Genomic DNA, 27908 nt, shown 5'->3' on the forward strand with positions numbered 1-27908 from the left:
CGCCCTTCCCTGCAAGCCCCTGCTTTGTCCTCCCACCCGCGGGTGGGAGAGGGTGCCCAGGCAGTGGCAGAGAATGTGCCATGGGAAGCAATGAAGTTGCGGAATCGGTGTGCAATCCATTTTCTCTGGCGTTTTGCACCCAATGCCGATGGGTGCAAAAGATCCGACTGCTGCTGCTGCGGAAGGAATTGACAAAAATTTTATCCCTTTTCCCTGGAGCCCATAACCTGTGATGCTGCGTGAGCAGGGTTAGGAGCCAGGTGAACCTCTTGTACCAGTCAGAGGTTTTCTGACGGCAAGGCTGTGCTTTGGCTGTGACATTTATGTGTGTGGTAGCAAATAATGTAAGAAAGACATAGAGTAGTAAATGTGGAAGAAAAATGGCTAGGGAAGGAATAATTTCACCAAAAAATGTGGTTATTCTTTACCAAGCATAATGTGGGGTGCTTCAAGGTCCTGCTTCTGCCTGAAGATTACCTGTGACTTGCAGGAGAGTTCCCACGGTTGTTGTGGGGTTTTGCATGTTAATCAAGGTGGTGTGTGGTCCTTAATGGTTGAAAGTTAAAAACCTGGAGTCAGGGCAGCTTTTACAGCCCTTGCAGTCCGCAGCATGTGAAACCGTAAGGTAAAATGTAAACAGTGAGATGGGACACAGAGCATGGCAAAGTTTTACATTCTGCAAAAATTGTGATGCTAAGAGAAAATACTGATGCCCAGCACTGTCTCAAACACTGCAACTATCCTGCAGTCTTTGAGGCCAACACCGATTTTTATCACAGAGTTCACCAGGATCAGATCAATGGAAAACATAACAAGTTTAATAAATTCTGCTTCAGCTCACAAAGTATTTGCGGCTTCAGACCCTTTTTGTATATATTCCACAGTGTTACAAGATTTGTATTGCTGTTTTTTAGAATCAGTATTGTGCATTCTCTTGCTCTTCTGAGAAAAAAACAAATGCCTGTACAGTTGGAAACTTAATACTTAAATACAGCCTGAGCTTAAAGCCCTTATGGACAGATGGCTAATTTTACTGTTCTGACCTTGTCTCTTAGGGATCTAGTCCCATGATCCTTGGTTATCATAATAGCTACTATTAAGTACTTGAGGAAATTAGGCAGACAGTACTTGTGAATGAGATTAGTAGCTTATGTTAAAATACTAGATATATGAATTTGGGGATGGAAATGCATATAAATTTTTAAAGATTCCTCTACCATACTGGCATACTTGTTTCACCTAATCACGGTAGAATGAGAGACCTAGGGGAAATGTCTTTCTGTGCATTAAATTAAAACAGTTCAAAGCTTGGAAACAAATTGTTTGTAATATTGTGGAGGGGATGAATTAATACGCTAACATTGTGTTTACCTTACTTTTGTTAGCTACATATTTTATGTTCACTCTTTTATAACTTATGTTATTTCAGGTTCACTGATTCAGTCATTCCTTTTCTACTTCTTTTGCTGTATAAGAAGTAGCCAGTTTTATATGGGAACAATTTTTTCAAAATCTGTGCAAACATTAGAAAATCCACTTGTAGCAAGATTTGAAGAGGGAATTCCCTAGGCAGTTTATGTGCAGCAGTATGTGATTTAAATCCCATCTGCATTTTGCCAAGGGCTATTGAAATTTCGGTCTTCCAAGAATCCCGTGGCTGGGTCCCTACTGTGAAATGTTGCTGTCAAAACACTGAGAACAGGTATAGTTCCACATAGCTCACATCTCTGCCTTGTTGTGCAGCATATCACATGCTGGGTGGGTTAAGAGCGGAAAGAAACTCTCATTTACTCACACATCCAACAGCGGTGGTTGAAGAAGAGATAAGATAGTAAAAAGTTCTTTAAGATTTTTTTTTTTCTTTAATATTGCCCTTTTAATAGCAATAGAAGTGAGACTTGTACAGGAATTGTAACCTAGGTGAAAGCAAAAGGTTGTATTGAGAGAGAAGTGATAAAACCAGTTCATCTTCAATAACAGGAGCTGACTGGGAGGTTCTGTGGGTCAAAAGGAAAAAAAAGATAGTCAAATGCATGTCTGTTTTTCCAAGTTTTTCATTCAGGGCTAACCTTACAAGGATCAATTCTGTAATCCCAAGAAAGCAGCTGAATGAGAAATCTGTCTGTGAAGCTAAAAATAAAGTATATAGTAAAATGGCCACAAATACAACTTCTTAAATTAAACTTCAGGGAAAAAAGCTGTTGTACGCAAATGCGAAACATCCTGATGACTGCTAAACTCGTTTGAACATTTATTTACGGTTACATGATACATTTGCTGGAGACAAGGAAATAGGATGACAGACACTTTGGGAAGAGCTTAAAACAAATCCTTAGACACTGTGTGGTGGATAGCGTAGTTAGGAACAGATTAGGCTGGGATTCTCTAAATCTTGTACTCCCAGAAGTTGGCACTCATGCTGCTGCTTTCACATTGTTTTCTTCCCTTTGCCTTCTGCAGAGACACAGATTTCCACCGCTTCTGTTTCAAGTTTCAGTCAACTGGTCGAAGGCTGGAAAGCCTAAACCTAGCCCCCAATGTGTAATACTACTACTAATATAAACACAATAATATTGAATTTTAATGGTTCTATGATTTTAAAGGATTATAGGGGAAAGAGCCAACCACGTAGCTGATTTCCCATGGATGTTCATGGCATGAAGTTGTTGCACTATACTGCATTGTTACTTTTTTAGTAACAGAGTGTAAAGTTCTAATGCCCTGTAAAATGTTAGAACTGCTGAGTTTGTCTGCAGGGAGAAAATAAAATATTAATATCTGATGCTTAGGAATCTTATTTTTATTATTTTTGTTTTTATTATGCTTGCCAACTAATACAAAGAATTGGGCTTGTATTATATCTATTTCCCAGATGGCCTTAACAGTAGATATCACTGGCTTTGTGACTAAATTCTGGAGGAATCAGACCAGTTAAAGTCTGAAGAGTTTACAAGAGTGTAGCGCTCAATACCAGGGCCAGATTTTCAAAAGAGCCCAGATCCCTGGTCAGCACTACAGTAAATTACTTTTTTTTCCAAAGAACTTGGCACTGCGATACTTGAATTCTTTAGAAAATCTGGCTATAATAAGAGCTGCTGGATATGGAACACTTTTGAAACTCTAGATCTATTTAGGTATCAAAATAGGTCGAACTACCCTGAAAATCAGACCTACAGATATGGAAAATGTAGCAGTCTTTGAGAAAGAAGGTGCTTATTTGAGTTCTAAAATATTGCAATTTTTTTTTTGGAACAACAATAGAATGAGTTGTAATTCACTGTCATAATGAATCCCACATGTAAAGTGTGAAAGGGTGAGGTTGATCTGCTGCTGAATGTGAAGTGTCTGAGAAAAGGAGTGAGACCGAAGCTGAATGATTCTTAACACGAGGGCTGCAGAGCTGGCAGAGATGGTGTGTATCTGTGAGCTAAAACTAATAAAGAAGATGTGAATAATTTATTTGAGGGAAGATTAATATAATTATTTTATTGTTTCAGACATAGGTCAAAACACGGGCTATCAGACCACACTGTTCTATGTCTTCAACGCCAATAAAATCAGCCTAGCACTAATTATATATGTATTTGCTGTTTATCACATGTGGGTGTAAGTTGTGTCACAACGTTGTGTGACATTTTCATTTTGATTGGACTTGATTTAGTACCTCTGGGGTCCATACTCTGGTAAATCCTGCTAGCGCTCATCAAACCCATCACCACCTCATGCAGATATAAGCATTCCCCAATATCCTCTGGGGCAGCAATGGGAATGCACTGAATTATTTCACTTGAGCATGTTACTTAGTATGTCACTGTTAATCACGCATTTTGGAGTATGTTTTCCAATTCTAGTTAGTCTTACAGCAAAACGTGTTGTGTCCTTTCCATTCTGAAATCTCTATCTTCCTCTGTAAAAGGAAACTTTTGAGAAATGTTTCTTGGGCACCATTTTGCCAATACCCCCTCTAAAACTACTATACAGACTTCCACAAGTGTTCAGAAAGGTAAAATTAGGCAAGAGATTTTTTACAATTGGTGGACTTATGCCTATACCAGATACTGAGGTTCCCAGTGATGCTCTGGAGAAGAGGGGTTGTTTCGGAGTTAAGGCACTAAAATGAGCCTTGGGAAATCTTTCTGTCCTGAGGCTGTCACAGACTTGCTTTGAGGGTTTGCCAGTCCTTCCCAGGCCAGATTTTCAGTTTTCAAAATGGGGTTAGAGTGGTTTTGTGCTTTTATCCTTGTCCAACCATGCTGCATTAGACAGTAATAGGACTTCTGTAGGGTGCCCAGCACAGCTGTACCCCAATTTCAGTCAAGGCTGCTAAATGTTACCTTAGTAATGATACATAGGTTAATGCCTCCATATCTTCCAGCGTACCTTGCAGAAAAAACTCCCTCTTTTTCTCTGGCAGATGCACAGTGTGACTGGACTAGGCAAGGCACAGCACTGTGTACTGTGTACAGCTCGTTAGGAGCGAGCACATCCGACGATCCAATTCACCTTCTTAAACTTAATGGCAGGGATTCTGAGTGTCAGTCACCTAAAAGACATCCAGAGGAGCAGGAGAGTACCCTGTTGTCTTAAAATGGAAAGTTTCAGTGGATGAGTTCTCTTTGGTGCCCCACAATCTCATCAATTAGCTGACAGCATACTTGGGAATTTCCCGTTCCTCAGATCATGCTGATGTTGGAACTCAACCTTATACCTGATTCTGATTATATCCCTTTAATGTGATCTTACTGAAATAAAAGAATAAAAAAGGTGCCTAGCATTGTTGCTTCATGATAGTGACTCAAAACAGGACTTACAGGACCTTTTCTCAGCTTTTCCGCCACAATGAAGTGAAACACTAAAATAAATGGTTATAGAAAGTTTTTCTCATATTAAAAAGTTATTAAAATATATCAAAGATGCCTATAATCTGAGTACATTACCATGAAGGGGCCTTTGCAGACTTTATTATTTCATATATTGAAGAGTGTACAATCATATATTTATCAATGAATGTGCAACAGTGGTCTGTGATCAGGTAATAAAAGGCTTTCTAAACCACAGGCACACAGGAGACTATGTTAGCTATGTTATCTTGAATAAAATCTCCTGATGGTTTTCTGTGCAAACAAATGATCTATCAAAAAAACCCCACAAATCAAAGCCCCAAACCTGTTCTTCATAATTAATTCCAACTCAAAGGAAATACTTTTGGGTAAGAATAGGCAAGATTTTATTTCCTTTTATTTTTTTATTTTTAGTGAAGATGCTTACACATGAAAACCAAATTTATTTTATACAACGTGAACATCCAAACCACCACAAAAGATCAACATTGTTTTTTTAGCCTTTTCAGAATTGCTGAGCTGAGAACAAGCACAGCCGAATTCATTTTTGAAAGTAACTGCTTCAGGAGGGCATAAGCCACTGAAAATTGTAGGCTTAGGGGGGAAGCTCCATCACAACCAGGTAACTAACTCAAAACTAGGTAATGATGTGGTGTGTGATGATCCATAAAACTGTCCAGGTGAGAAGTGTATTGTGTGAAATACACCAATTTCACACCAGTTCTTCTACCGAGCACTGTAACTACACCCAGGAGTAAGGAAAGCTACTCAGGATTTTGGCCTCCAATGAAAGAGAAATCTGCACAATATTGACCCAGGAAACCTTTCATTCAAAAGGAAAAGGACAGCTATGGGGCCGTGGAAGAATCCTTTTCTTCTGTTAGTGACTTGCTGGCCATGTAATTGGATGGTCAAAATACACCAGCTTTGTTTTCTTAAAAAGTTCTTTCATTCAAGCATTGCCAAAAGTTATCCTGGGTCATTTTTTAGATAAACCATGTGGAGGTGCTAACATATTTTGCACTTGACTTTCTTGGTGTATCACCAAGTGGTGATGGGGTGTCTTTCCACTTAGATATATATATATTAACCTTGTAGTTAATAAACACTTTCTAAATAACAGTGCAGATAACAGTTGTGTTAAGAGAAGTTCTTCTAAGAAGTGGGCACCGAGTGGTTCTGAGTTTCCCTGTGGAAACAGTCAGACTGGTGTAACTCACACAGAACGCTCTCTGAGGCTGGAAGAATCCCAAACCAGATTATTCTTCACACCTCTCTCAATTTTCAAAGTAATTTAAAATTGCTGGCACCTGTGAAAATGATGGTACAGTCAAATATCAACACCTGTGTACATTTGGAACTTGCAATTTGAATCGTCTTTCTAAAATGAGGGAAAATAAGCATATTGTGAATGTTGAGCATGCTGCTTTCAAATACAGAAATCATTCCGATTCTTCTGATGTGTCAGAGGCATTATTGCACATATAAAGTTTTAAATGAAGACTGGCTTTTTGTTGCTCAAAAATCTGAAAAAATCCTAAGGGCAAAGATTATAGAGAATTTCACTCAAGTTAAGTTCTTTCATGCATGAGAAATTTCAAATAGAAGATCATTTTAGGAAAAAAACATGAACAAAACCTGTCAGACTGCAAATGATGGAAGGTAAGTGTCTAGGACCAAAACTTTTGTGGTTTAATTAGAGATAGCAGAAACCAGAATTTGTTACCTGGAACAGAAATGAGAGCTCTGTTTCATATTCTGCTTTCTAGATAATCACAGGAGAAGGCAAAATGATTCTAAAAATATGCAGGCTTTTTATGAAGATGACTATTTACAGAGATGGTGGCCTTGCAGCTGGTACTCCAGCCATACACAGAGACCAATGTCCTGCTGGCATTTTTAGTTCCCATTCCTATTTCATGACATTCCTGTTCCCACATGAACCTGTTGCATGCAGGTTGCCACTGTTCTCATCTTCATTGAATAGTCATAATGGCAGCACTATGGTATGGTGAAGTATACAGTCAAGAATTGCAGCTCTCTCCATACATGTGCTAAAGGACTTAGCAGGCTGAGATAAAAGCCTTCAAGCCATTTATGTCTGTGGACTCATCAGAGGAAGGAAGAAGAAGCCTGCAGAATATAAGGTGTTCTTCCAGGCGCTTCTGGACAAAGGAGTAGACAGCACCTAAAATGGGCAGAAAGAAGAAATGAGCCATTGGAACCAGCTGATGCCAAGAGAAAGGCATGGCTTGCATGGTGAGGCAGCCCTGGTAGGGGTTGGGGCCAAAGGGTTGGACTCTGCAGGCTGCAGAAGCCAGCATGATGGTGGAGCAGGGAACACTTTGAGAGGATTAAGGAGTATTAGATACTAGCTTTGTGGACATCATAACGGTGCCTAGGTCATTCACTGTTTGTTCCCTTATGTATTTGGTCTTTATGCTGAGATATATTTCCATGTCTTATTGTCCCTTGCAGTGAAGAAGGTTTCATCCCTCCCAGTCATTCTTCCAGCTTTCACATCCCGCTTCTTGTTACTGGCTCTTTGGATACACTGCCATGTGCCATACTAAATTAGTGCAGGGATTCAGGTTTAAAAAACACATCTATTTTAGTCACTTAATAGAGACAAAAAATTTCCTCTGTGATTTTTGCTGATACTGCTGGTGAATGGAGAGACTTGCTTACTGCAGAAGATAGTGAAATTATCCTGTTTCTTATGGAGGAACTGAGTCGGAGAAGAATTTCCTGCTTCTTGAGAAGATGCCAGATTTCCTCCCTGACTGATTTAATAAAATCACAGTTGCAATTGAGCTGGTTTCTCCAGTCGTCTTAGGATCACTGTGCAGCGGCATCCTTGGTGGATGTACCCTTGCAGCAAAAAGGTCAGCAGCATCCTGGGCTGCATTAGAAGTGTTGCCAGCAGGTCGAGGAAGGTGATCCTTCCTCTCTACTGAGCACTGGTGAGACACATCTGGAGTACTGGGTCCAGTTCTGGGCTGCTTAGTACAAGAGGAGACGTGGACATACTGGAGTGAGTCCAGCAAAAGACCACAAAGATGGTTAAAGAACTGGACCATCTCTGTTATGAAGAGAGGCTGAGAGGAACAGTTCAGCCTGGACAGTAAAAGACTCAGGGGGATCTTATCAATGTATATAAATATCTGATGGGGGGAGTAATGAAGATGGAGCCAGGCTCTTCTCAGTGGTGCTCTGTGACAGGACTGGAGGCAATGGGCACAAACTGAAACACAGGAAATTCCATTTAAACATAAGGAAAACCTTTTTTACTGTGAGAGTGGCTGAACACCAACCTGCTGCAGCTGAGCCTGCTCTGAGCAGGGGTTTGGACTAGGTCATCTCCAGAGGTGCCTTCCAACCTCACCCTCTCTGTGATTTTGCAAAGTGTCACACGTATCTCTTGAAAATGTCTGTTTCATCTCTTGTGTTTAGCTTCCTTCGAGCTGTCCTCCATCCTGTCATGGATGGAAAACACCAACTGCACCAACTGCTCTGCTTTCTACAGAGAAGCGTGTGTTTACTTTAGGTGTGATCAATACAAAGATGTTCGGTGGGAGGTTGCTACCATTCGAGGTGGCATAGCCGTATGAGGCCTGTGCCGAAACCTCAGGGATAACCAACCCACACATTTATTTATGTGGTACTCTGTGGGGCATGACCAGATTGTCCGCCAGTAATGAGCTTCAAAACAATTACTCAGGACTTGTAGGGATTGTGGAAACCCAAGATGGTCCGTGTCCTGTCCTTACCCCGCACATTTGTTGCTTGTCACATGGTCAGCTTTGTCCTCTTTACACTTTAGTGTTTTGTGTGTGTGTGTCCATAATGCATGTATGATTGTCAGGTTTCTCTATCTGACCACTTTTCCAGAAGCTCCCCTGGAATTTTGTTTCTTATACCAACGAAACTATTTCTTCAACAGCTCAGTTCTGTATTGTGTATCAGCGAGAGAGAAATCTGTAGTAGATATAAGCAAAGAAATTAAGACACATCAAGGAGAACATTTTTCAAGTAGCATGAGCAATTCTGCCACAGTTCCCATTGTAGATAATAAGCTTTGGATAGCAAACACCTGAAAAGTATACCCCTAAGTGATACTGATTGATGGGAAAACAAATTTACAAGTTATTTATTTGGCATTTTTACAGTTTAACTGCCCTTTTTATTTATTTTTTTATATATATATAATCTATATAATGAAGCTGTATTTTTAATAATAAATACAAAGTCTTTCATATGTGGTTCTCTGATATATTTTACCCATGTTATAAATGCTCAGAAAATTTAGCAGGCTGACTTTTATCTTTATTTTTATGATTTCATTTCAGAACAGTAATAGCCTGCTTAGTAGAGTTTATTTTCACCAATAATGCCTAAGACTCAAGTTATGAGTGGACACTCTCGGTTATGAGACCTCGCTTTAAGCACTGTGCAGTCAACTTTGTTAATGTTTTCCAGTTTCTGTTTCTGATAGTGTTTGGAGTGCCATGTTTTCTGGAGCTCCTCCGATGTCCGTGGTTCCTAGTACCTCAGATGCATAACCTATGAGAGAAAAGAGAACAACGCTTTTTTTTTTTTTTTCTGATGGAAGTGGGTTGAATTCTCTTAGATGACAGCAAAATCAGTGCAAAAGGGGAGGGAGAAGCCCTGGGGTAGGAAAGTGGAGGGAAATGCCTGGAGGCAGAGGGGTGGAGGAGTGGGAATGTGGCAGGGCAGGAGAAGGTGTGAGACCTTGCCCTTCCCACTGGCAGTGAGCTGCTGCTTTTGCTCAGTGGTAGGATGAAACTGCACCTCTGGATGACACGATTTTCCTTGGGTGCAGAGTTTCCCCTGCGGCTCACTGGATCTGTCTGACCCGGGCAGCACGTGCAAACCCACGGGGGTGCCTGGCTGGCGAGCCGCTGCTGCTGCCCATCAGCTGAGTGGCTTTTGAATTGATTGCAGTTCCCAGTGTGGTCCCAGTACAGAAAACCACGGAGGGAGACGGGGTTGGAGGCGATGCCAGGGGAAGCAATTGGCATGATGGTTCTCATCCAGCCCGTCCTAGTGATTATTAAAGTCTATTGCACAGACATGCTATCATGCTGTTGCTTGATTTCAGCTACTTTCTAATGCTTAATTTAAACCTCCCAGACACGTTTTTTTAAAGTTATTTGAAAACTGGTGAAGCAGTCGATGAGAAGGCAGGCAGCAGCAGGGCAGGCAGAGCCCTGGCAGCAGGCAGGACCAGCAGCAGGCAAGGCCAACCGCAGCCCACTGGCTGCTGGATGCATCCGCAGGGACGAGGCAGATCTGAGCCCAGCCAGGAAATCCCAAGCCAGGAAAAATGTTGAGCTTTGCATTCAAGCAGACCATAGGCTGGAGCAGGGAGAGGTTAGCCTCAGTGCTTCCCCTTCTCCGGGAATAGGGACCTGGCTACCATTTTCCTCTGCCAGGCCAAGGTTCTGCAGAGACGTCAGGAATTAGGGCAGCCATGCGTCAGCACTGGGGGTTTGACAGCCGAAGCACAAGCCTGGTTTTAGGGGCGCGAGCGCTAGATTTTGGCCCAGGCTTCCAGGAATGCATGTCAGGTTATATAGGTGGAGTGTCTTGGTGGGACTTTTTACAGGCTTCTATACTACATTTGTACTGGAAGAAGAAAGCGCTTCCCTTAGGAGAAGTATTTCACCGAGTTATCTCAGCTGCAGGTACAGTGTATGCATTTGTGTTAGTCAGACTGGCCTCTGGTCAGTAATTATTAAAAACACAAGCCTGTAAGAGTTATCCAGAGATTGCCCAATCTGTTCCTCTTGACAAAGGCACAACAGGTGTAAACTAGACCTTTGTTCAGAGATAATGGTGCCCCTTGCTTTTAATAACCTTCGGCACCAGGAATTCCCCAAAAGCAGTTCGAGTGCATAACTATCCACAGCTAGAAGTATTTTTCTTTAAAAATATATTTAAAAATCAGTTTCTGCTTTTCCTTCTCATGGCTGGAAGTCACTGTGCACCGTGCAGAACTCCCCTCCTCTCTCTTTCCCTTCTCTGCCTTCCCGGGAGCAGAGCCTTGCTCCAGGGAGGAGTGTGGGGAGGGGAATGGGGCTTCCCATGCCTACCCTTCTCCTCCATGATCTGCAGGGCCAAGGCAAAGCAGGAAAAGCCGCGACAAAGTCGCCACTGACATTGTGCCTGTTTGTTTTTAATGAGATTCGCTGTGTTGCACTGCAGCTTAAGTTGTGAGCTTTGCCTCCTTCATTCCTCTTCCTTGGGCTATAAATACCCTGATGGCTGTCACCTTAGATGTACCTGGGGCAGACAACGGATGCTATATACTGCATCGGAAAAACATCACGTGGGTCCAAGCCTGCTATTATTATAATGTGGAGGGTTTTGTGGGTTTTTTTAATTACAATATTTTTAAGGTACTGACTGAGATAAGGTTAGTCTCTCCAAAGGTTTGTGCACCATGGTCTGGGTCAAAAACCATGATGCCTCTTTAGGGTCACACTACCTGCAGTCTCTGCACCAGTGCTCACTGTGGCGGTGTGCAGGCAATCCTGTGGATTTCCTCTTGTCAGGATCTGTGCACTAGCAGTGGTAGGTGACTCATTTGGAGCAAAAACTGTCAAGATTTCTCCATTTTTTGATGTTTTCCATGTTGATGTTGCTACTCAGAGTGCAGGATCAGGAGAAAGCAGCTGACATTTTCCAGTTTCACGTCATCATCCTTTGTAGTTGTTGCGGCTGGGAGATTCTTGTACCGCTGCTGGGCAGTGGGAGCTGGAAAATACTTCAAAGAGATTAAAAGATAGCACATTTTTTTTTCATTTAGGATTTCCTGACCTTTTTCAATTCTTCATGCTGTCTTCATTCCACCACGGTGTTTGCATGATCTCGTTCAGTCTGTAAAAAGAAGGGAAATGACAAAAGACACTATTGATGTTTATTGTTTTACAAATGAGAATTTCACCAATATTTCAGTGATAGAGTGAATGGGCCATAACACACTTTGTTTCCCCTCTAGGAACGGACAGACTTTTTTCTCAAAAATAGCTTTTTCAATGATAAAATGCCATTTCAATAAAACTCAGGCGTTTTTGATGAATTAGTCAACTGAATTAAGTAATGTTTGAAATGAAAGAAATCCAAAGGAACTTGTCTTTCTGGAAAATGTTTTCTTCTGAAAACTTCAGTTTAGAGTTAGTTTGAATTGTCTTTCATGAGTTTTTTTATTCCTATTTCCTTATATTGTGACATGTTAGTAGTGACAGCCGACACTTCACCAACAAATTTCTCTAGTTGCATGGGACACAAATAGGAGACACATTAACCTGGAAAATAAGGAGTCCTTCACTCAGTACCTCTTAGTGGTTACCTACAGAGGTTTAGTAAAATAATGAAATGGTTGTCTCATTTTGTTGGCCTATGCCCTGTCTTTAATAGTAGTACAGAATATGTAGTATAAAGATTTTAATTTTCCAAACCATAAACTAGTAACGATGAAATTAACCATCTGTTTTCCCTTAAATGAATTACCATATTATTGCATGTGGATTGTATCAGTGAATTATTTGTAAATTATTTCAGGGCCTGTAAGTACCTGTGACTAGCTGCATACCTTGTAACAGCATAAACATCTAAAAAGGAAAGAGAATATGAAATGCAAAATACAATTAAAATTCTAAAAGAAAATTTTCCAACCCCAATCCTTTCAGATTCATGAATATTTTTAAAAATACTGTTTTCAGACAGTATTATTTTCATCTAAAGTAAAATTAAAATAAATTTTGAAATTTCCTCTAAAATAGTAGTAGAAACCACGACAAGCTTTACCCAATTTATGCAAAGCACTTCAGATGTGAAGCTTGTGCATATAAGAAATGTATTTGTTTTGAAGTTGTTTTTTTTTTTTTTTCTCATAGCTGTTCATCACTGTAGTAAGATTTTGGGGTCACTTCATGCCTGGAAGGAAGGAAGAACTTGCCTGTGTCTGCATGAGCAGCTTTCTTGCAGTAGCTGGCGTAGAGCACCCTGCTGAAGTGGTTGCTCCTGAACTCTGCACGAGGCCAGCATGTTAGGCTGGCAGCAGTGGGTGGATTAATTTGGAGTGTTCCCATTAGGTAGCCAAGGTAACTCTGCTTAAAATCGCAAGTGTAGATGTGGAAGTGACATCTCAGCTGGTGTACTCAGTGATGGCTTGGAGCATCCCGAGGCACTGGTACATCATTGACTGGCCCAGGCTGGGGACCGTTCCCAGGAGGCACTTTGCCTGTGGCCACCCTGATGGTAGCCAGTGGGGGTTAATTTACGGGCGGAGGCTGTTGTGTGCGGCAGTGGGAGCCGCGATGGAAAAGACACTTGTATCGATGGGAGAAGTTTTTTTATCATTTTTCATTTGACTTGCTTTTGTGAAGCAAAAATTTAAATAATGGTAATTATTTAAAAATGGTGAAATTAACTCCATCCTAGGGAGAGGGCTTATATATTCTTCAGCTCACGTGGAGAGCTTGCTTGGTGACTTCTTCACTGGCTCAGCAGTTTTTGTGTATTTTCAGAAGTACAGAACCAAAGAGGTCTATAAACAAGAAACAAAATAGCTGTAAGCAGAAGAATAAATACAGCGTTGTCAGCTCAACATTGTGTATCTACAGCTGAATCCTCATTAACTTCTTGTATTTGATATATTTTTACAATTTATAGTCATATGTGTAAGAGTGCTCCCCCTTGATTACTGGCTTCTTTGCATGGAACCAAAATCCATTGCTTCCATTACCAGTTTCATCAAAGCATATTGGACAATATGGAATTTTCTGTGCCTGACAGACAAGAAAGGAGAACAACTGTGTTTGTACAAAATGCATTTAATTTTACTTTTTATATAAATTGTTTCTTTGTTCTTTATGATCAGGGCTGATCTCCATGCCTTCTTAGGTATTCACTGGAGCTAAATGCAGAGGACATTTGCGGGTGGGATTATCACTGAGGCAGATCTTCAGAGTATGTACAAGTAGTAGATATATTGCACGTCCTTTGTCTGCAGGTTCCAACCTGCAGAGGGGAGCAGGCTCCGCTGTGGTTTTGCACTGTGCGTGATGCTACCAGATTAACGGAGATTTCATGCTGAATTTTGAAAAGAGAGGTATTTCTGACCTGAATTGTAGGAAGAACTACAAATACCCAAGGAGTTTTACCCTTCAAAATTATTTTTACTTTTTGTAGTGTAAACATGACCTTTGACATAAAGACATAAATATTTAGACAAGTTTTAATATCCATTTTTAGTGTGCCTAATACATAATGTTCTGTAAAACCTTGCAAAATACCTCGAACACACATTTATCTCAAAATAGTTTGTTAGTAAAACAGTGATACGTATTGCAACAGTTGTGATCAGCTGACAAACCGCTTTGATACTGTGCTGCAGCAGGACTGTTTCAAAGCCATGACATCTCCTGCATCTCAGTGGCATAAACACTGCTTGTGTCAGATTGCGCAGTCACTTTGTCATGGTTGCAAAGGGAAAGTTCAGTCCAAACACGGACATTTTTTACTTCCTGCCGAGTTGTGTGAAATTCAGACTCTGGCAACGAGAAGAGACTCTGAGTCCCCCGATGTGCATCAGTACGCTGCAAGATCAGGAGCGGTGACAGCAGAGGGCTGTGGGGACCACCATGCTGCATGAGATGCTCCTCTCTGCTTTGTCCTCTATTCTCCCCAAGAAATAACTCTATGCATGGGGCAAGGCTGGACCAGGCTTTCCTTTTCCTCTTGGCTCCCGGTTTAAACAGGAGGCAGCACCACGTGCCTACTTGTCGCGTGGTTTTGTCGTGGGGAGGGCAGGATGCAGTGGAACGGTGAGCAGATGCTGCACACGCCCCAAACCATCGTTTGACTGCTGAGTGGTCTGAGGCTGCTCACGAAGACGGCGCTAGGTGCCGATGGCGCTTATGCTTGGTTCGCAAGCACACCTCCTGCCACCGTCTTTGTTGCTGAATTCCCTGACTTCTAGGGAGAATTAAACAAGGAGGATAGAAATATAGACCTCTCTGGCTCCTTGCACTCATTTTCCCTGGCTTAAGTTTGTATTTACTCCTCCATTGACAATTTAGAGGCCAGTGTAACTGAGGTCAGTATTTGGCTCTCGGTGTCTCTTTCATCATCTGCAAACTGGAGATAGTAGTGTTTAGTATGGCTGTGTGAATAATTCATGGCATGGCTCCTTATTAAACAGATGTTGCTTCTCTGTTTGTAGATAGTCAGCAAATGGATTGCACTTTTTTCAAATTTATTTGTTGTCCAAATTATTCACCAAATACTTTCTGTAAATAATTTTATTTGCTTATCATGCACTTAGAATATGGATTGGAAGTCCGCCTTATATGAGTATCTGTCATTGCTGATTAAAATTTGTTATTTCGGCAACTATGTCTCTCACCAAACTTGTCTCATAGAGCCTCAGAAAGTAATACAAGGATGGCACAAATATGTTAAGAGTGAATGTTTAGGGAAGTATTCTTTTTCCTTTACTACTGATGCAGCTCTAATACTAATCTGCCTCACTGGGTGTTACGAAGATTGGAAAGGTGTTTTCTGAATATGAAATACTGCTTAAGCAGACAGCGATGCCCCAGCCCTGGCTGCTCTTCCCTGTCTCTCCTTTCGGTAGGAGGTCTTACGTGGCGGTGTATGGTCCAGCTACTGCTGAACACAGGGTTGGAGGCAAGCACGAGAGGTGGTGCCCTGCTGTGCTCAGAGCCCCTGAACCAAGCAGGCATCCATGAGACTAAGTCTGTGCTAATAAATAGAATGGGTGAGGGCCCAGAGAGCAAGTAGCATGGCATGGTTTGGCTCTTATCCATATGGCTGAACTCCTTTCCTTCCCAAAAGATGTCTGTACTGACTTACAGATATGGTCTGTGAGCTGTGCTATCCTCCAGAGCTTTCCAGGTAGGCTTTCCTGGGAGTCTGGACCTTTGCCACAGACTGTACAGACAGTATGGATGTGTGGATGTCCCTGTCTTTGGGTCCTGGGTAGTTTCTGGCATCTCAGGGACACATTTAAAAGCCTGCTGGTTGCTCAACTGCATTGCCCAAAGCACTGGGTGGTTATTTGTTTACTTGAAGATCCATTTAGGATGTGCTCAGCTGCTCCTCATGCCCCTGCCCTGGCAGCTAGGGGAAGGGACGTGCTGGTGGTGTCCCTGGAAAGGGCCTGGGAGGGGATTGCAGCTCCCTGTTTTACCCTCTGGGAAACATGACAGGCTGGGAGGGAAAATGGGAATCCGGGAATCCAGCTGTTGGCTTGTGTTTACAGAGTAGGAGCTTGTTAGGGCAGACTGTAATTCTTGTGTGTGCTCCCGTTAATTCGGATTAGATCCTTACAGGGGATGAGGACAATTCATGCAGGTAGAGCCCTAAGCATGTTTTCTGTCTCTAATGTTTAAGTGTAACAATGTCATGTTACAGCTACATGAACTTCTTGGGGATGTTATAATCATGCATTAGTCTTCAGAATTTCTTTCAAGTTGAATGGATAAGCAAGATCCTTGGGGTGTGTAGAAAGTACAAACCTCTAGCATACAATAGGTAGTCCCTTTTTCTGAAGGTGTATTGGTTTTCTTATCCCCCACTGTGTTGTTTCAATAATAAAAGGGAAAAAAATAAAAGTTCTTGGTGAGGAGCCCATCACTTGCAGTTCCTATACAGCCTTGCCCAGGAGATAGTCTGCTGGGAATTTTTTTGGGTAAAAAATGGCTGAAGCCACTTCAGGCACAGCTACTGAATAGTGAAAGAAGTTAGGGTCTCTTAAACCTCATTTGTATATTTCTCCTTTCATGATTGCACCTAATACTGCCCAGGATTTCTTTTAGCATTGAAGAGAAATAGATAAAAGGGCCAGGAAAACAAAGTCATCGGTGTTAACCAAGAGGTGTGGACCCTGACTGGCCACACTTGCTCACTCAAATTAAGAAACATAAGCCAAAAAGTTTCCTAACAGTGGGAAAACACAGGGTCAGTTTGAAAAGGACCAGAATATCAGTTCTGCTCTTGTTTTAACTACTCAGGTTTTGGTGCTGATTGACACTGTGCAGAGTTTGTAAGCTGTTAAGTTTTGTATTTAGCTTCAAATCAAATATGTTGGTGGAAGTGACAAGTATAACGATGTAGGCTTGCTTCACATCTAGAAATGACCTGTACAGTAGCTTGTTTTCACTTGATATTTTGTCAGAGCTTTGGAAAAAAGGGGGGAGTAAAAGGGTTTCCTTAGCCTTTACTTAAAATTTTCATAGGTAAAGACATGCAAAACACTAAGTATAGTAAAACTGTTGCGTTAAAAAAAAAATAAGTTGTTTTTAAAGTGTCTGAATCAGTTCTCTGTTACAGTTGTTTGTTAAGTGGGTTTTATTTCAAGAGCACTGATGATGGTGGTTTGGGGAAGTTGTGTTACAAATCTTGCCAGGATTAGAGCAGACACACTCCTCCACCTGCCTCTTTCTCAAGCAATAAATGCAGTTGATAACATGTTACTGGAGATGTGGATCTCAGGGTTTCCTTCTTCAGCCTTTTTTATTTGCTGTAGTTCATTTAGCCATTGTACTGAAATACCAGCCACCAAAAGTGACAGATAAGTGCTGTGAGACCAGTATAGCCATACAAAAATGCCCTCCTCCCACTGCAGCTGGTGAGAGACAGGGTTCATCATGGCAGCAGTGAAAGTGTGATGGCGAGAGATCCCATCACCATAGCCTGCAGCCTGAGAGGGGCAGGTGGGAACTGAGGGGTCCTTTGTGCTCTCCTCATCAGGTTAAACTTGCTTCTTACTTAAATCATTGCCCTTCCTATCCATAGCTGCCATGAAGGAATTGAGTTTGCAGAGGCCGGTGGTGAATGGGAGACCTCCTGGTGGCCTGCGAAGGGGATCTCTTGGCCTGTACCAAAGCAGAAAAGGGCTGAATAGGAGGCACGTTTTGGATTTGGTTTGGTTTTCCTCACACCAGCATGCTGCTGCAAAGCCTGGGGAGGGCAGTGAGGGTGAGGCTGAAGGTGTCCATGAGGTGTCCTGAGTTGATCAACAGCTCCTTGCCACTGAGAGAGGCGATGTCCGCCTTTGCCCCCTTCCTCCTGGTATCCCACCACTGCCTTGGAGGGCGGAGTTGGAGAGGGAAAAGGGGCACCCAAGTCAAATCTGAGTAGTGGGTTATGTTTGACAGTTTGGAACAAGGGCAGCGCACATCTATTCTTCTTCAAAGCCATACCTGCTAGGTGGTTAAAGGAGAAGTTTTATGTCCTATGGCTTCTTACACAATGTCATTTTGCTTTGAGCAGATAGACTGGGGCCTCCTCTTGACATTCTGCTGGATTCACTGAACTGCACAGCATTCAGCGTGCAATGGAGGATGCCAAAGCAGCATGCAAGCACCATCACAGGATATACGGTAAGTGATCCTCTGTGCTGCTAGTAGAGGCCTGCAGTACCCTACATGGCCTCAGACTACGCATGTGGCATGGCAAAGGAAGCAGGAGAGCCCGCGCTCATAGCAGATTGTGCCATTACCCAGAACACAGTCAAGGGACAGTGGGCTTGAATGGATGAAGCTGTAACTTTAAGAAACGAGCAGTTCATGTTTCAGAAGGAGGCTGATGGAATTTGGGTTGGATGCCAAGGGCCTGCAGTGGATATAGATTGCTTTTCTGTTGTGGTTTTCATGCAAGGGTCTTGGTGCTCTCTGCAGCTTCTAAAACAGCAGAGTGGAGCAGGTCCATATTACACTATGCAGGTGAGGAGAGATCCATGTTGATTTCAGGGCTGTTGAGATCCTGAGACTCATACTTCCAGCCTAGGGATTGCTTTAGCAGGAATAGCTTTTCCAAACTACACCTCTAAACCTTCCCAGAGTGGCAGCAGGTACAGAGGAAGGAGGGTTTCATGGTTTCTCTTCCCCAGTAGATACTGTACTCCATGGCATCCATGGGAGCCCAGCCACAGCCATAAATATCAAAAGACGCTTCTTTTTTTATTCCCTCCTAAGCCTGTGGTGAATTTTGCTTAAAGAAGTCAGGTGATTTTCCTGTTTTATCCAGCAATTTTGTAGAGGAGGCTCTAACCCTCTCCAAGCCTCTGCCATGCTACCTTCTGCCTGTTGGGCAAAGTGTAGTGGCTAGCTTAAATGGGGTACTGTGTTTTAGTGTGCAGGCAGAAAACTAATGAGCACTAATCTGCCACTTATTCGTGTTTATTATGTATTGCTTTAACAGATATTCCATGGCAATGGAACTCAGTCCCAAAATGGAAGTTAGTCAGCAGGGAATTATCATCAAAGATGTGGGATATCTACTAGAAATGGTTGGCTTCTCCTTTAACAACAGCAACAAAAAATAGCAGTTGTTTTTGTTAGCATTTTCTGTGGAAGGATTTGAAATTTCCAGAAAAAATAATCCAAAATTCAGTTTTATGTAAAAAGGTGGGAAGCAGAAAACTTCTGACTACTTTTATTATTAATGTATGCTAAAAGAGTGAGAAAATTCACTGAAATAGGTATCTCTGCCACTTCATCCTATGGTCTTGTAAATGATATTAATGCAGCCCAGCTGCAGGATTGTTTTTATTGTTATGAAAGTGCTTGTTGTCTGGGACACCAAGAATCACTTGCTGCGTCCAGAACCTGCCTTAGCCAGGCTGTGTGTTGTTGGGTCTGTTCTTCTGTGTGAAAACAGAGGTGCAGTAAGTGGCTTTTCTATGGGTCGTGATGTTTTTCAAACAGTTGCAATACTTTATAGTCGCAAATCATAAATAGTTTTCACTGTTCATGCAGTACATCAAGCATCCAAGCCCCAGTTTATTTTTAAGCCTTGAGCTCATGTGTGGCATGCTGGTAAAACCAATGACAAACAGCATTGATAGCAAGCTGACCATGTCCAAATGATGCATAATTAAAGTTGTCAGTTCAAGTCTTCCCCGAAAGCTAGGCTGTGTTTCACCTCAGTTCAGCATATACACTGTAGGATGGTGTCCTTTGGTCATACTGACAACTTGTAGGAAATATGAAGGGAATGTTAGAGGGCATTACCTTTTCATGCTTTTGAAAAGGTAGGGGATCATAGGCTGAAATACTGTCCACAATGTGATAACAATGCACTTTTTAAGTCATTCTGAAGCATTGCGTTACTGCTTTAAGCAGCTTGACTATATCTTCTTTCCAAGGTCTTTTACTCAGAGGTTGAAGATGACAAAGCAGTTAAACAGCTCTCACACGATGTTCCCCTGAGTTTGGATATGCTTAGCATGGTGAGTATTTCTTTTTGTCAACAGTCAGAGCACTGGAGACTAGCTTGCAAATGGGAACTTGCAACTGTCTACTTGCTGCTGGTTTGTGAATTAGGCTGACGATCCAAGCCCCAGATCTACTTTGGGTATTGAGCAAAAGGAAATCACAATGTTTTTCTGTAATCAGGTTGGTGTGGTACATTTTTGCTCCTTGTTGTCTGACTAGTTTATCATGTAAAACTATTGGGACTTGCTTGCGTCTTCCTTGTACTGACCTTTGGCACGTACTAAAATAGAACTTTCAGTTTTTAATATGCATTTTCTGTGCACTTCCACATATGGAAGGGGAATTGCATGACTCTATGCACAATCAGAGTTGCAATATCAGTGTATGTGCATTGCAGTGTCTGACACAGGTAAGTATGTGAGTTAAAGGAGACACAGCTTTCAGTGTATTTTTGTCTCTGTGTAAGACTGTGGCCTCCTGAAATATAGAATTTCAAGTTTAATAGTGCTGCTTTAGTTGCAGTTGTGCCAGTCCATCTCCTAGAAGATTCCCTCAACTTCTGTTTTTTTTGTTCTTGAAAGCACTATTTTTCCTCCTTGCTTCCCATATTGCCCCTTTCCTTTAGTTCTGTTTTTCCCTTTATTGCTTCTTTGCTTTCTTACTGTGCTTTATTTCACTCTCCCTTTCTCTTTCCCCCTTCCCTTTTTCTGTCCAATTTCCCCTCCCCTTTCCATTCATGAATGACCAGCACCCATCCTCTTCTGCTGCACGGCTGAGCAATTAGTGCTGACATGAAAGCAATTCCTCCGTGCTTCTGGATCGTTTTAATACTGTCTGCTTTTAAAGGGTATTCTCAAAACATGCTGGTGCTTCTTCAGTGCAGAGAAGCTGTTTTTTTCAGTTCAGCAAGGCAGAAACACAGATTTTCCAACCTCTGCTTGGGCAAAGAGTGAAGGAGTATTACAGGCTGGGTGCTGTGAGGGGTGCACTTTAATACTGCACTGCAAAGGGCAGTCTGTCCACAAGACAGCAACGTTACCAGCACAGGAATCAGAGGCTTACATGTGCGCACAGAGGGGCGTTAACAGGCTTTCCAGTGTTTATTAAGTGATGCTTCTTCCCAATTCAGTTTTTTCCTCCTTTCTCTTCAGCTTGTTTTCATTCTCCTTTATTTCCTCACCCCTCTTCCTTCAACCTCCCCACCTGATGTTCGATGAAATGCATTTGCTGATATTTCCTGATTGCTGCTGGGCAGTGCTCAGAAACCTTCCCTGTGAGAAGCATGAGTGAGGGGGATGCTCAGATTTCCTGTAGTTTTCCGTCACTTGGTTGTCAGATCTGAGTCCTGCAGGTTTCTGGGATCACGGTGAATGAAAGACTATGATTGCCATGATATTTCTTTATTTATGCATTATTTTCTCCCTTCTGATCTTTATCTCTGCATTCCTCACTTGCTTTTTTTTTTTTTTTCCCAAAAAACATTCTTGCTAGTAGTGCCAACAAGGATCAAACAGAACTTTTTTTTTTAAAAATCTTAATCCTGACAGCAGTAATTCTTACTCACTGGGAGAACAGTCTATCCCAGTACTCACACAGATGAATAACAGGCACATAGACTACTGTATGTTGCAGCATTGGCCTTGTTTTAATTCCCTGAACTGTTATTTATGTGATTTTGCCGTCAGTTTTTAGTATGTTACTTCATTAACAAGTCCTATTTTCCTTATTCCAGGGTCAAAATGAAGGACAAGCAGTTTTTGTAAGTATTGCTTGAGGTGAAACTTGGTCGCAGCTGTGATTTAAAATGAAATTGAACGTTCCTGACCTGGTCTTTCCACAGATTCACACACAAAAGTTGATCTCAAATGCCGAGTCTACTTAGCACTTACACAGGATCTTTTGTAGTCAAAATGTGGCAAATAGTAGTGAAAGCTCAAAATCCAGAGGTGAAGAAGGTGGACACATGCAGGTACAGCAGGTCCCTTTTCAGCAATGGATAAACTTTTCTCTCAGTCATCTAACCTATTTATGGATGTCCTGTTTTAATCAAGTAAACTTGTGTAAAAAATGAGCTATATCCAGGCAGTGAGGACTTACAGGGGACAGGGAGAGTCGGGTGGTCAGACACACAGTGGCAGGGAAGAACAAAGTCCGGCAGTGGGAGAGGAGATGGAGAGGGCAAAACCTGAGCCAGGCCAGCGAGAGCCGAGGAGGAGGAGCGCAGGAAGAGGCCAGCCACGCAACGCCCAGGAGGGAGTGGGAGACTAACAACTAGTATAAAACAGTTTTGAAAGAAATACCAGCCCTCTTAATGGCTTTGCAGCTGGTGAATTATTTAGAGTAATTATTTCCAGTCCTGCACTTAGTCCAGTCTGGTTCCTATGAGCAGTGAGCAGATTTGGTTTATTCTGGGGGGGAAAGCAAGCAGGAGGTGCTCAGGTTTGGGTAGGATAAGGGCAATGATTTCAGTGTTTAACTGAGATCTGTAACATCAACAGCCTCTTGCAAACTTTTTTTTTTCTGAGAGCTGTTCTAGGAATGGAGAAATGCCACAAAGTTGGTGGATCTCGCACAGCTTTCATGGCCTGAATTAAGGGAAGTTTGGTGGGACTGTAGGAGACTGATGTCCGGATGACACCTCAGGATGCACTTGAACCAGGACTGTCTGGTTCGATCCCAGCTGAGCTGAGTCTGGATTATGGCAGTTCAGAATTGAGGTTCCATGCTGGGGCCCTTTTTTCTGCTTGATAAAAATAACACTTCTGAGGGGTACTTGTGGAGAAGTATGACTGACTGGGATTAATCAGCTCCCAGCTGTCATTAATCCTCAGGAAGTGGTGTTCTCACTGAAATGCTTTCTGTTATATTCATACTGAACTCAACAGAAATCTGCAATAGTTTTGTGGTTAAGTCTGCGTAGTTCATGTTTCCGTCACTAAGCCTCCTCTCCTGGTGCCGGGTACGACCCTGCTGCTTTCTCAGAGACTTTTCTGGACTGTGCAAGACTGTCGTAGCACGAGCTGAACTGGGTCGCTTGTTTCTGTGTGTGCGTGTGTGCACGTGCCTGTGTGTTAGCAAAGTGGATAATGTATTATAGCTGTATTGTGTCGCCTTATAATAGAGAACACGTGAGTGAAAGCAGCCAGGAGAAGTGCAGATGCAGTACAGTTTAATAAGGCAGTCGTTCTACAGGGCATAATATTTGTGAAGTTGAGAACAAATATTTAAAAAAAAAAAGAAAAAAGCAAGAAAAACTAGCAGGCTTTATAGGTGGGAAGTTTTAGGTCAGGCACAGAGCCTTAGAGAGCAACAGTGCTCCCTATCAAATCACCAAATTCACCAGTACAAAATGGGGAGTCACCAGCTGAGACCAGCAGTGGAGTGAAGGAATTGTCGGGGGATCAAGTGTCGTTAAACCCAGCTCGGTTTCTGCAGCTGGGCTGTAATCCAGAATTTGATGGGGTTTTGGATTAAAACAAAACAAAACAGAAAACGGGTTTTCTTTGGAAAATAATTTGTAATCCAGGTTTCTGTGAGGTGCGCAGCCTCACAAACAGTTTCAACACACTTGGAGGGAAGGCAAGCTGTGTGGCAGGGCAGGGAGGGACACACGGTTCCTATGTATACCTGACTCCTCCACCACAGAAAAGGCATCACATGGCTTCACCTCATTCAGGAATGTGAGATTGTAATGAAAATACCAAATGTCATTTTGCAGGGTTTTAGCAAGAGTATTGTCTAAGACAAGAAAATGAGGTTGGTGCCTCATAAAGCCTCATCGGCAATGTAATGTCCAGTTTGGGGTATCATGCTTCAAAAATACAGAGGCAATCTGAGTGGAGAGAAAGACTACAAGAATGATGAGGAGCTAACTCTTCCACATGCCACCTAAATTCCTTATCTGTGAGGCCACTGTGTCTCTTCTGGGATGGAGAAAATTTGGGTTTAAGACCCTCCTCCTAAATACAATTAAAAATGAGGTGGAATATGTACTCCCAGGCCCCTGGACAGTGGGGTACAAGTAAACGTGTTCCCTCTCCAGAATATCATGTGAAAGTGTTCTGATGTGAGGTGGGTATTCCCTGAGATTGCCACGGGTCAGGGTAGCTTGATGATGTCCTGAATCTTTACCTATTCACTAATATCTTGATCCTAGAAGATTAGAGGATACTTGATCTCAAAGGTACTCACTGTATGTCCAGCTGCTGTGTTCATGGAGAGGACATTGCCAGAAGAGAGAAGCAGATAGCCAAGAGAGCACCTTGCTGAGGTTTTGAGGGTACACATGTTGAACTTAAATACCTAAGTAGACATTAGGACTTTGATCTTGATTTGCTTTGTAATCAATGAGATTCATTCTGTTTAGTTTATTGTAGACTTGCGTCTGGACATAATAATATGAGGCAAGTACATTGATATCCCACTCTCTGCAGAGGCCAAGTTCCTGCATAGTGTGAAAACAATACGGATTTTTTCTCATAAGAATGGATATAAAGAGGGATCCTGGCAGGAAAAAATGCACACAGTTTAAATACAGATGGACAGTGTGTATGGCATGGAGGACGGAATGGCAGGAGCAGGATCATCAGTATTGTCATTGGGAGGAGGTGCTTGGTTTTTAGCAACTGACTTTTCAGATCACGTTGTGAAAGATCCCAGGCACTTCAGCTACAAGACTGAAAGACCCAGATAAATTGTTCGCTGTGACTGTTCTTGCTGCCTCTCTCTGGGCAGTTTCTTTTCCAGCATTGTTATCATCTCTCTCAGATGAATCCAAATCATTCAAGCAGATCAAGGGTGAATGATGGAAAAACAGGATAATGGTCAGGTGGCCCATGTTAATAGGAAATCAGTGATGGGGCTCCAAAACCGCGACTAGAGAAATGACAGATGGCAGGGTGTTGCCGAACAATGTTGTAGTAATAACATAAGTTCCCCAAAGAATAGAGAGAGAGAGTTTGTCCAAAAGGCCATCATAAGGAAATTTAGCAGTTAATAAAATTTTGGGACTGTTTACTATTTTACTGCAACTGGAAATGCAGATTTAAAGTCTGTTCCAGCGTGAAGAGAAAGGACATCTCGGCATTTTCACATGTACTGTGAATAATGTTTTTAATATCAGAGAATGAAGAACAGAAGAATCTCTGTAAAAGAGGTTTTTTATAAGTGCTTTTTTTCACACCAAAACAGTCTGTGTTGTAGAAGCTGGTATGTCTGCTTACTTGTATATGCTGTCAAAATTTGTAAATCTGGGATTTGCATCTCGCTACAGATAGGCTTCAGGTAAAGAATACTGAATTTCTATAAGCATGTACACATACTCCATTAAAGACCAGATCTAAATGTCTGAAACTGATCCATGCTATGTGCACCAGCCAGTGATAACATGTAATTTTTTGGTGACGTTTGCTAATTTCTGGGAGATTTGAGCAGGCTTCTCTGAACAGTATTCAGCAGCACAAGCTCTTCACGTGGAGGTTGGCATCGCCTCCCTTACAGTAGTTGTCTGTGGGTTAGTCTTTCTGTGTTTACGGCAGAAGGACAAATAAGGGAAACGCTCGCTTCACGTCAAGGCTGATAGCTAGGCTAGGAAAATTGTGAGAGGCGATGGGACTGGTCTCTGCTCCGTGAGAAATTAAAGAACATCAGTTCACAGTGCAGCAATTTGCTTCATTCTCAGGAGCTTCTACGGTCTATGGATTTAAAAGAAAAACAAAACAAAAAAACAGATTAAAAAAAAAAAGTAAGTGCGCCAGACTGATACTGAAGGCCAGCAATTGGCTCAAGGGAGGGAATAGTATGTGATTTTGACTTCACCAGCCAAAAACAGGCAGACGGCGAATGCAAACGATCTGCAACCTTGAGAGTTATGCTGAGAAATGGGTCCAGGTCACCCCTGCGGATTCCCCCGGGGCGAAGCTGCAGCTTGAGAGGAAACACATGGTGCTGTTTGTGTCTGAGCTGGGCTGGGGACAATCCTCCTAGGAGCTTGCATGGAAAATGCCGTGTAAGATCCCCAAATCCCAGATCACAGCACCCTCCCCAGTTACATGGAAAAGCTTTCACGATGTTCTTGTCTTGCCTTCTCTTGACTCTGGTAGGAAGTTGTTATCGGTGATCTAAAGCCAGGCACTCCACACCGCGTTAGCGTGGGAGCATACGGCTGGGCAGGGAAAGGACGACCCAGCATGCCCAGAGACGTGACAACCTTATCCCAAGGTAACGCTGCGTACGTGGCTTTCGATTGCAAAACTGGCAGGGCATATGTCTGTGACACAGCAGGTCACTCGCGCCAGAATACCTGTCATGTGCAGTATTGTAACATTTAACTATTATTTTTCCACAAGTGTGGGGTTTTAGAGGGGCAACAGGTGAGAGGAGAAGCCTATGAATTTGATCCCCAAATCTGTGGGTGTTGGGTTATTGTGTGTATTATGCCGTCCGCTGCTTTAATGCTATTCCTTTGCATTTCTTCTGGCTTAGATAAGTGCATGCCCCCTGCACCGCCCCATCAGCCCCAGGTCGTGGTAGTTTCTGATTCAGAAGTTGCGTTATCCTGGAAGCCTGGAGCGAGCGAAGGAAGTTCTCCCATCCAGTACTACACAGTGGAGTTTATCAGGCAAGTTTGCCAGTGGAGTCTGAATTCAGTCTTTGTGCACTACAAGTTTGGGGTTTTTTTACCTAAACTGCGCTGTTAAACTGCATACAGATTTTTCTCACAATTTATTTACTTACAGTGTATAGCAGACTTAGTTTTTCTCTCAATGTGTGTTGAATTACCATGAAAATTTAAAGATGAAACCAGAAATAATATAATTTCTTATAAAATCACCAATAAGTCATACTTTCTGATTGAAGAAAATAAGGTCTAATTTGATCTGTTCCCTCTAATAAAGGCCTAGGTGAATGAAGTTTTAAGTTCCTCCTGTTGTCAAATGCCATTGAACCATGCTGAGAAACGAGTGTTTGGCAGAGCAGTTCCCCTGAGCAGGAGCACCCTCGGCTGCTGTAGGAAATAATCCAGGGATTCCAAACTCAGTATGTCAGGAAGTTTTATCTGAAAGAAGTCTTTTGGGTCTTGAGCTTGCAGAACTCAGACTTGCTTTGTTATCCTAATGCTAATCAAGTTTACATGAAATGTTGGCCTTTCTGTTTAAAGTTTTTGGGGGAAGGTGAGGTGTTGGTGGGGTTTTTTTTCTTCTTTTATGTTGAACTCTCTAAAATTTGCAGTAATGGAACTGAACTGTGAAATGTTGCCAATCAAGTTGCTTTTATAAGATGCATATGAAGGGTCAGGAGGAGGTGGTTGTATCTGCATGTACAAACAAGTATTCATACCTGACTGTTCATATGCTTGTGTAAGCTAATATCTGCATACAAAGCTATTTATTTTCATTTGCTTGCCCCTATGTTTACCCTTACAGTGAATACAAAATTCAGCCTTTGGAAGTTTAATCCTTTGGGTGAACACTTGATGACAGGTTTTAGTTCAGGTTCCTCAATAAGAACTGAGAATTGCGTCTTTAACTATTCTGAGCGGTAAAGGTCAAAAAATTATTCTTCAGAAAAACACACTCATTTTTTAAAAAGAATTGTTGCTGTTAAAACAGACAGAAAGAACTATTGGTTTTCAGTGCTCAAAGTATGGTTACAATCTAGAAGATCCTGATATAATGAAAAGAATTCCCAGGCTGAAAACCTACTTGTGAACTTACGTCGCTCTTTGTGTTTGAATCAAAATATCCCATATTTAGTGGAAAGCCATCCAACGTTCATTGCACTGGGAGGCAGGACA

General features: G+C 42.1%; 1 protein-coding gene across 1 annotated transcript in view; it reads left to right on the top strand.

The window, feature by feature from the left end:
- The window catches only part of EGFLAM (EGF like, fibronectin type III and laminin G domains), a 73687-nt gene that overhangs the window by 651 nt on the left and 45128 nt on the right, over positions 1-27908 (top strand). Inside the window, exons 2-6 of the mRNA XM_054810883.1 lie at positions 18168-18277; positions 20044-20127; positions 21846-21872; positions 26215-26332; positions 26597-26732. Coding sequence (XP_054666858.1) covers positions 18168-18277; positions 20044-20127; positions 21846-21872; positions 26215-26332; positions 26597-26732 — 475 coding nt within the window. The remainder of the gene's footprint in view (positions 1-18167; positions 18278-20043; positions 20128-21845; positions 21873-26214; positions 26333-26596; positions 26733-27908) is intronic.

This window comes from Grus americana, chromosome Z (genome assembly GCF_028858705.1).
Source record: "Grus americana isolate bGruAme1 chromosome Z, bGruAme1.mat, whole genome shotgun sequence".
NCBI classification, from domain to species: domain Eukaryota; kingdom Metazoa; phylum Chordata; class Aves; order Gruiformes; family Gruidae; genus Grus; species Grus americana.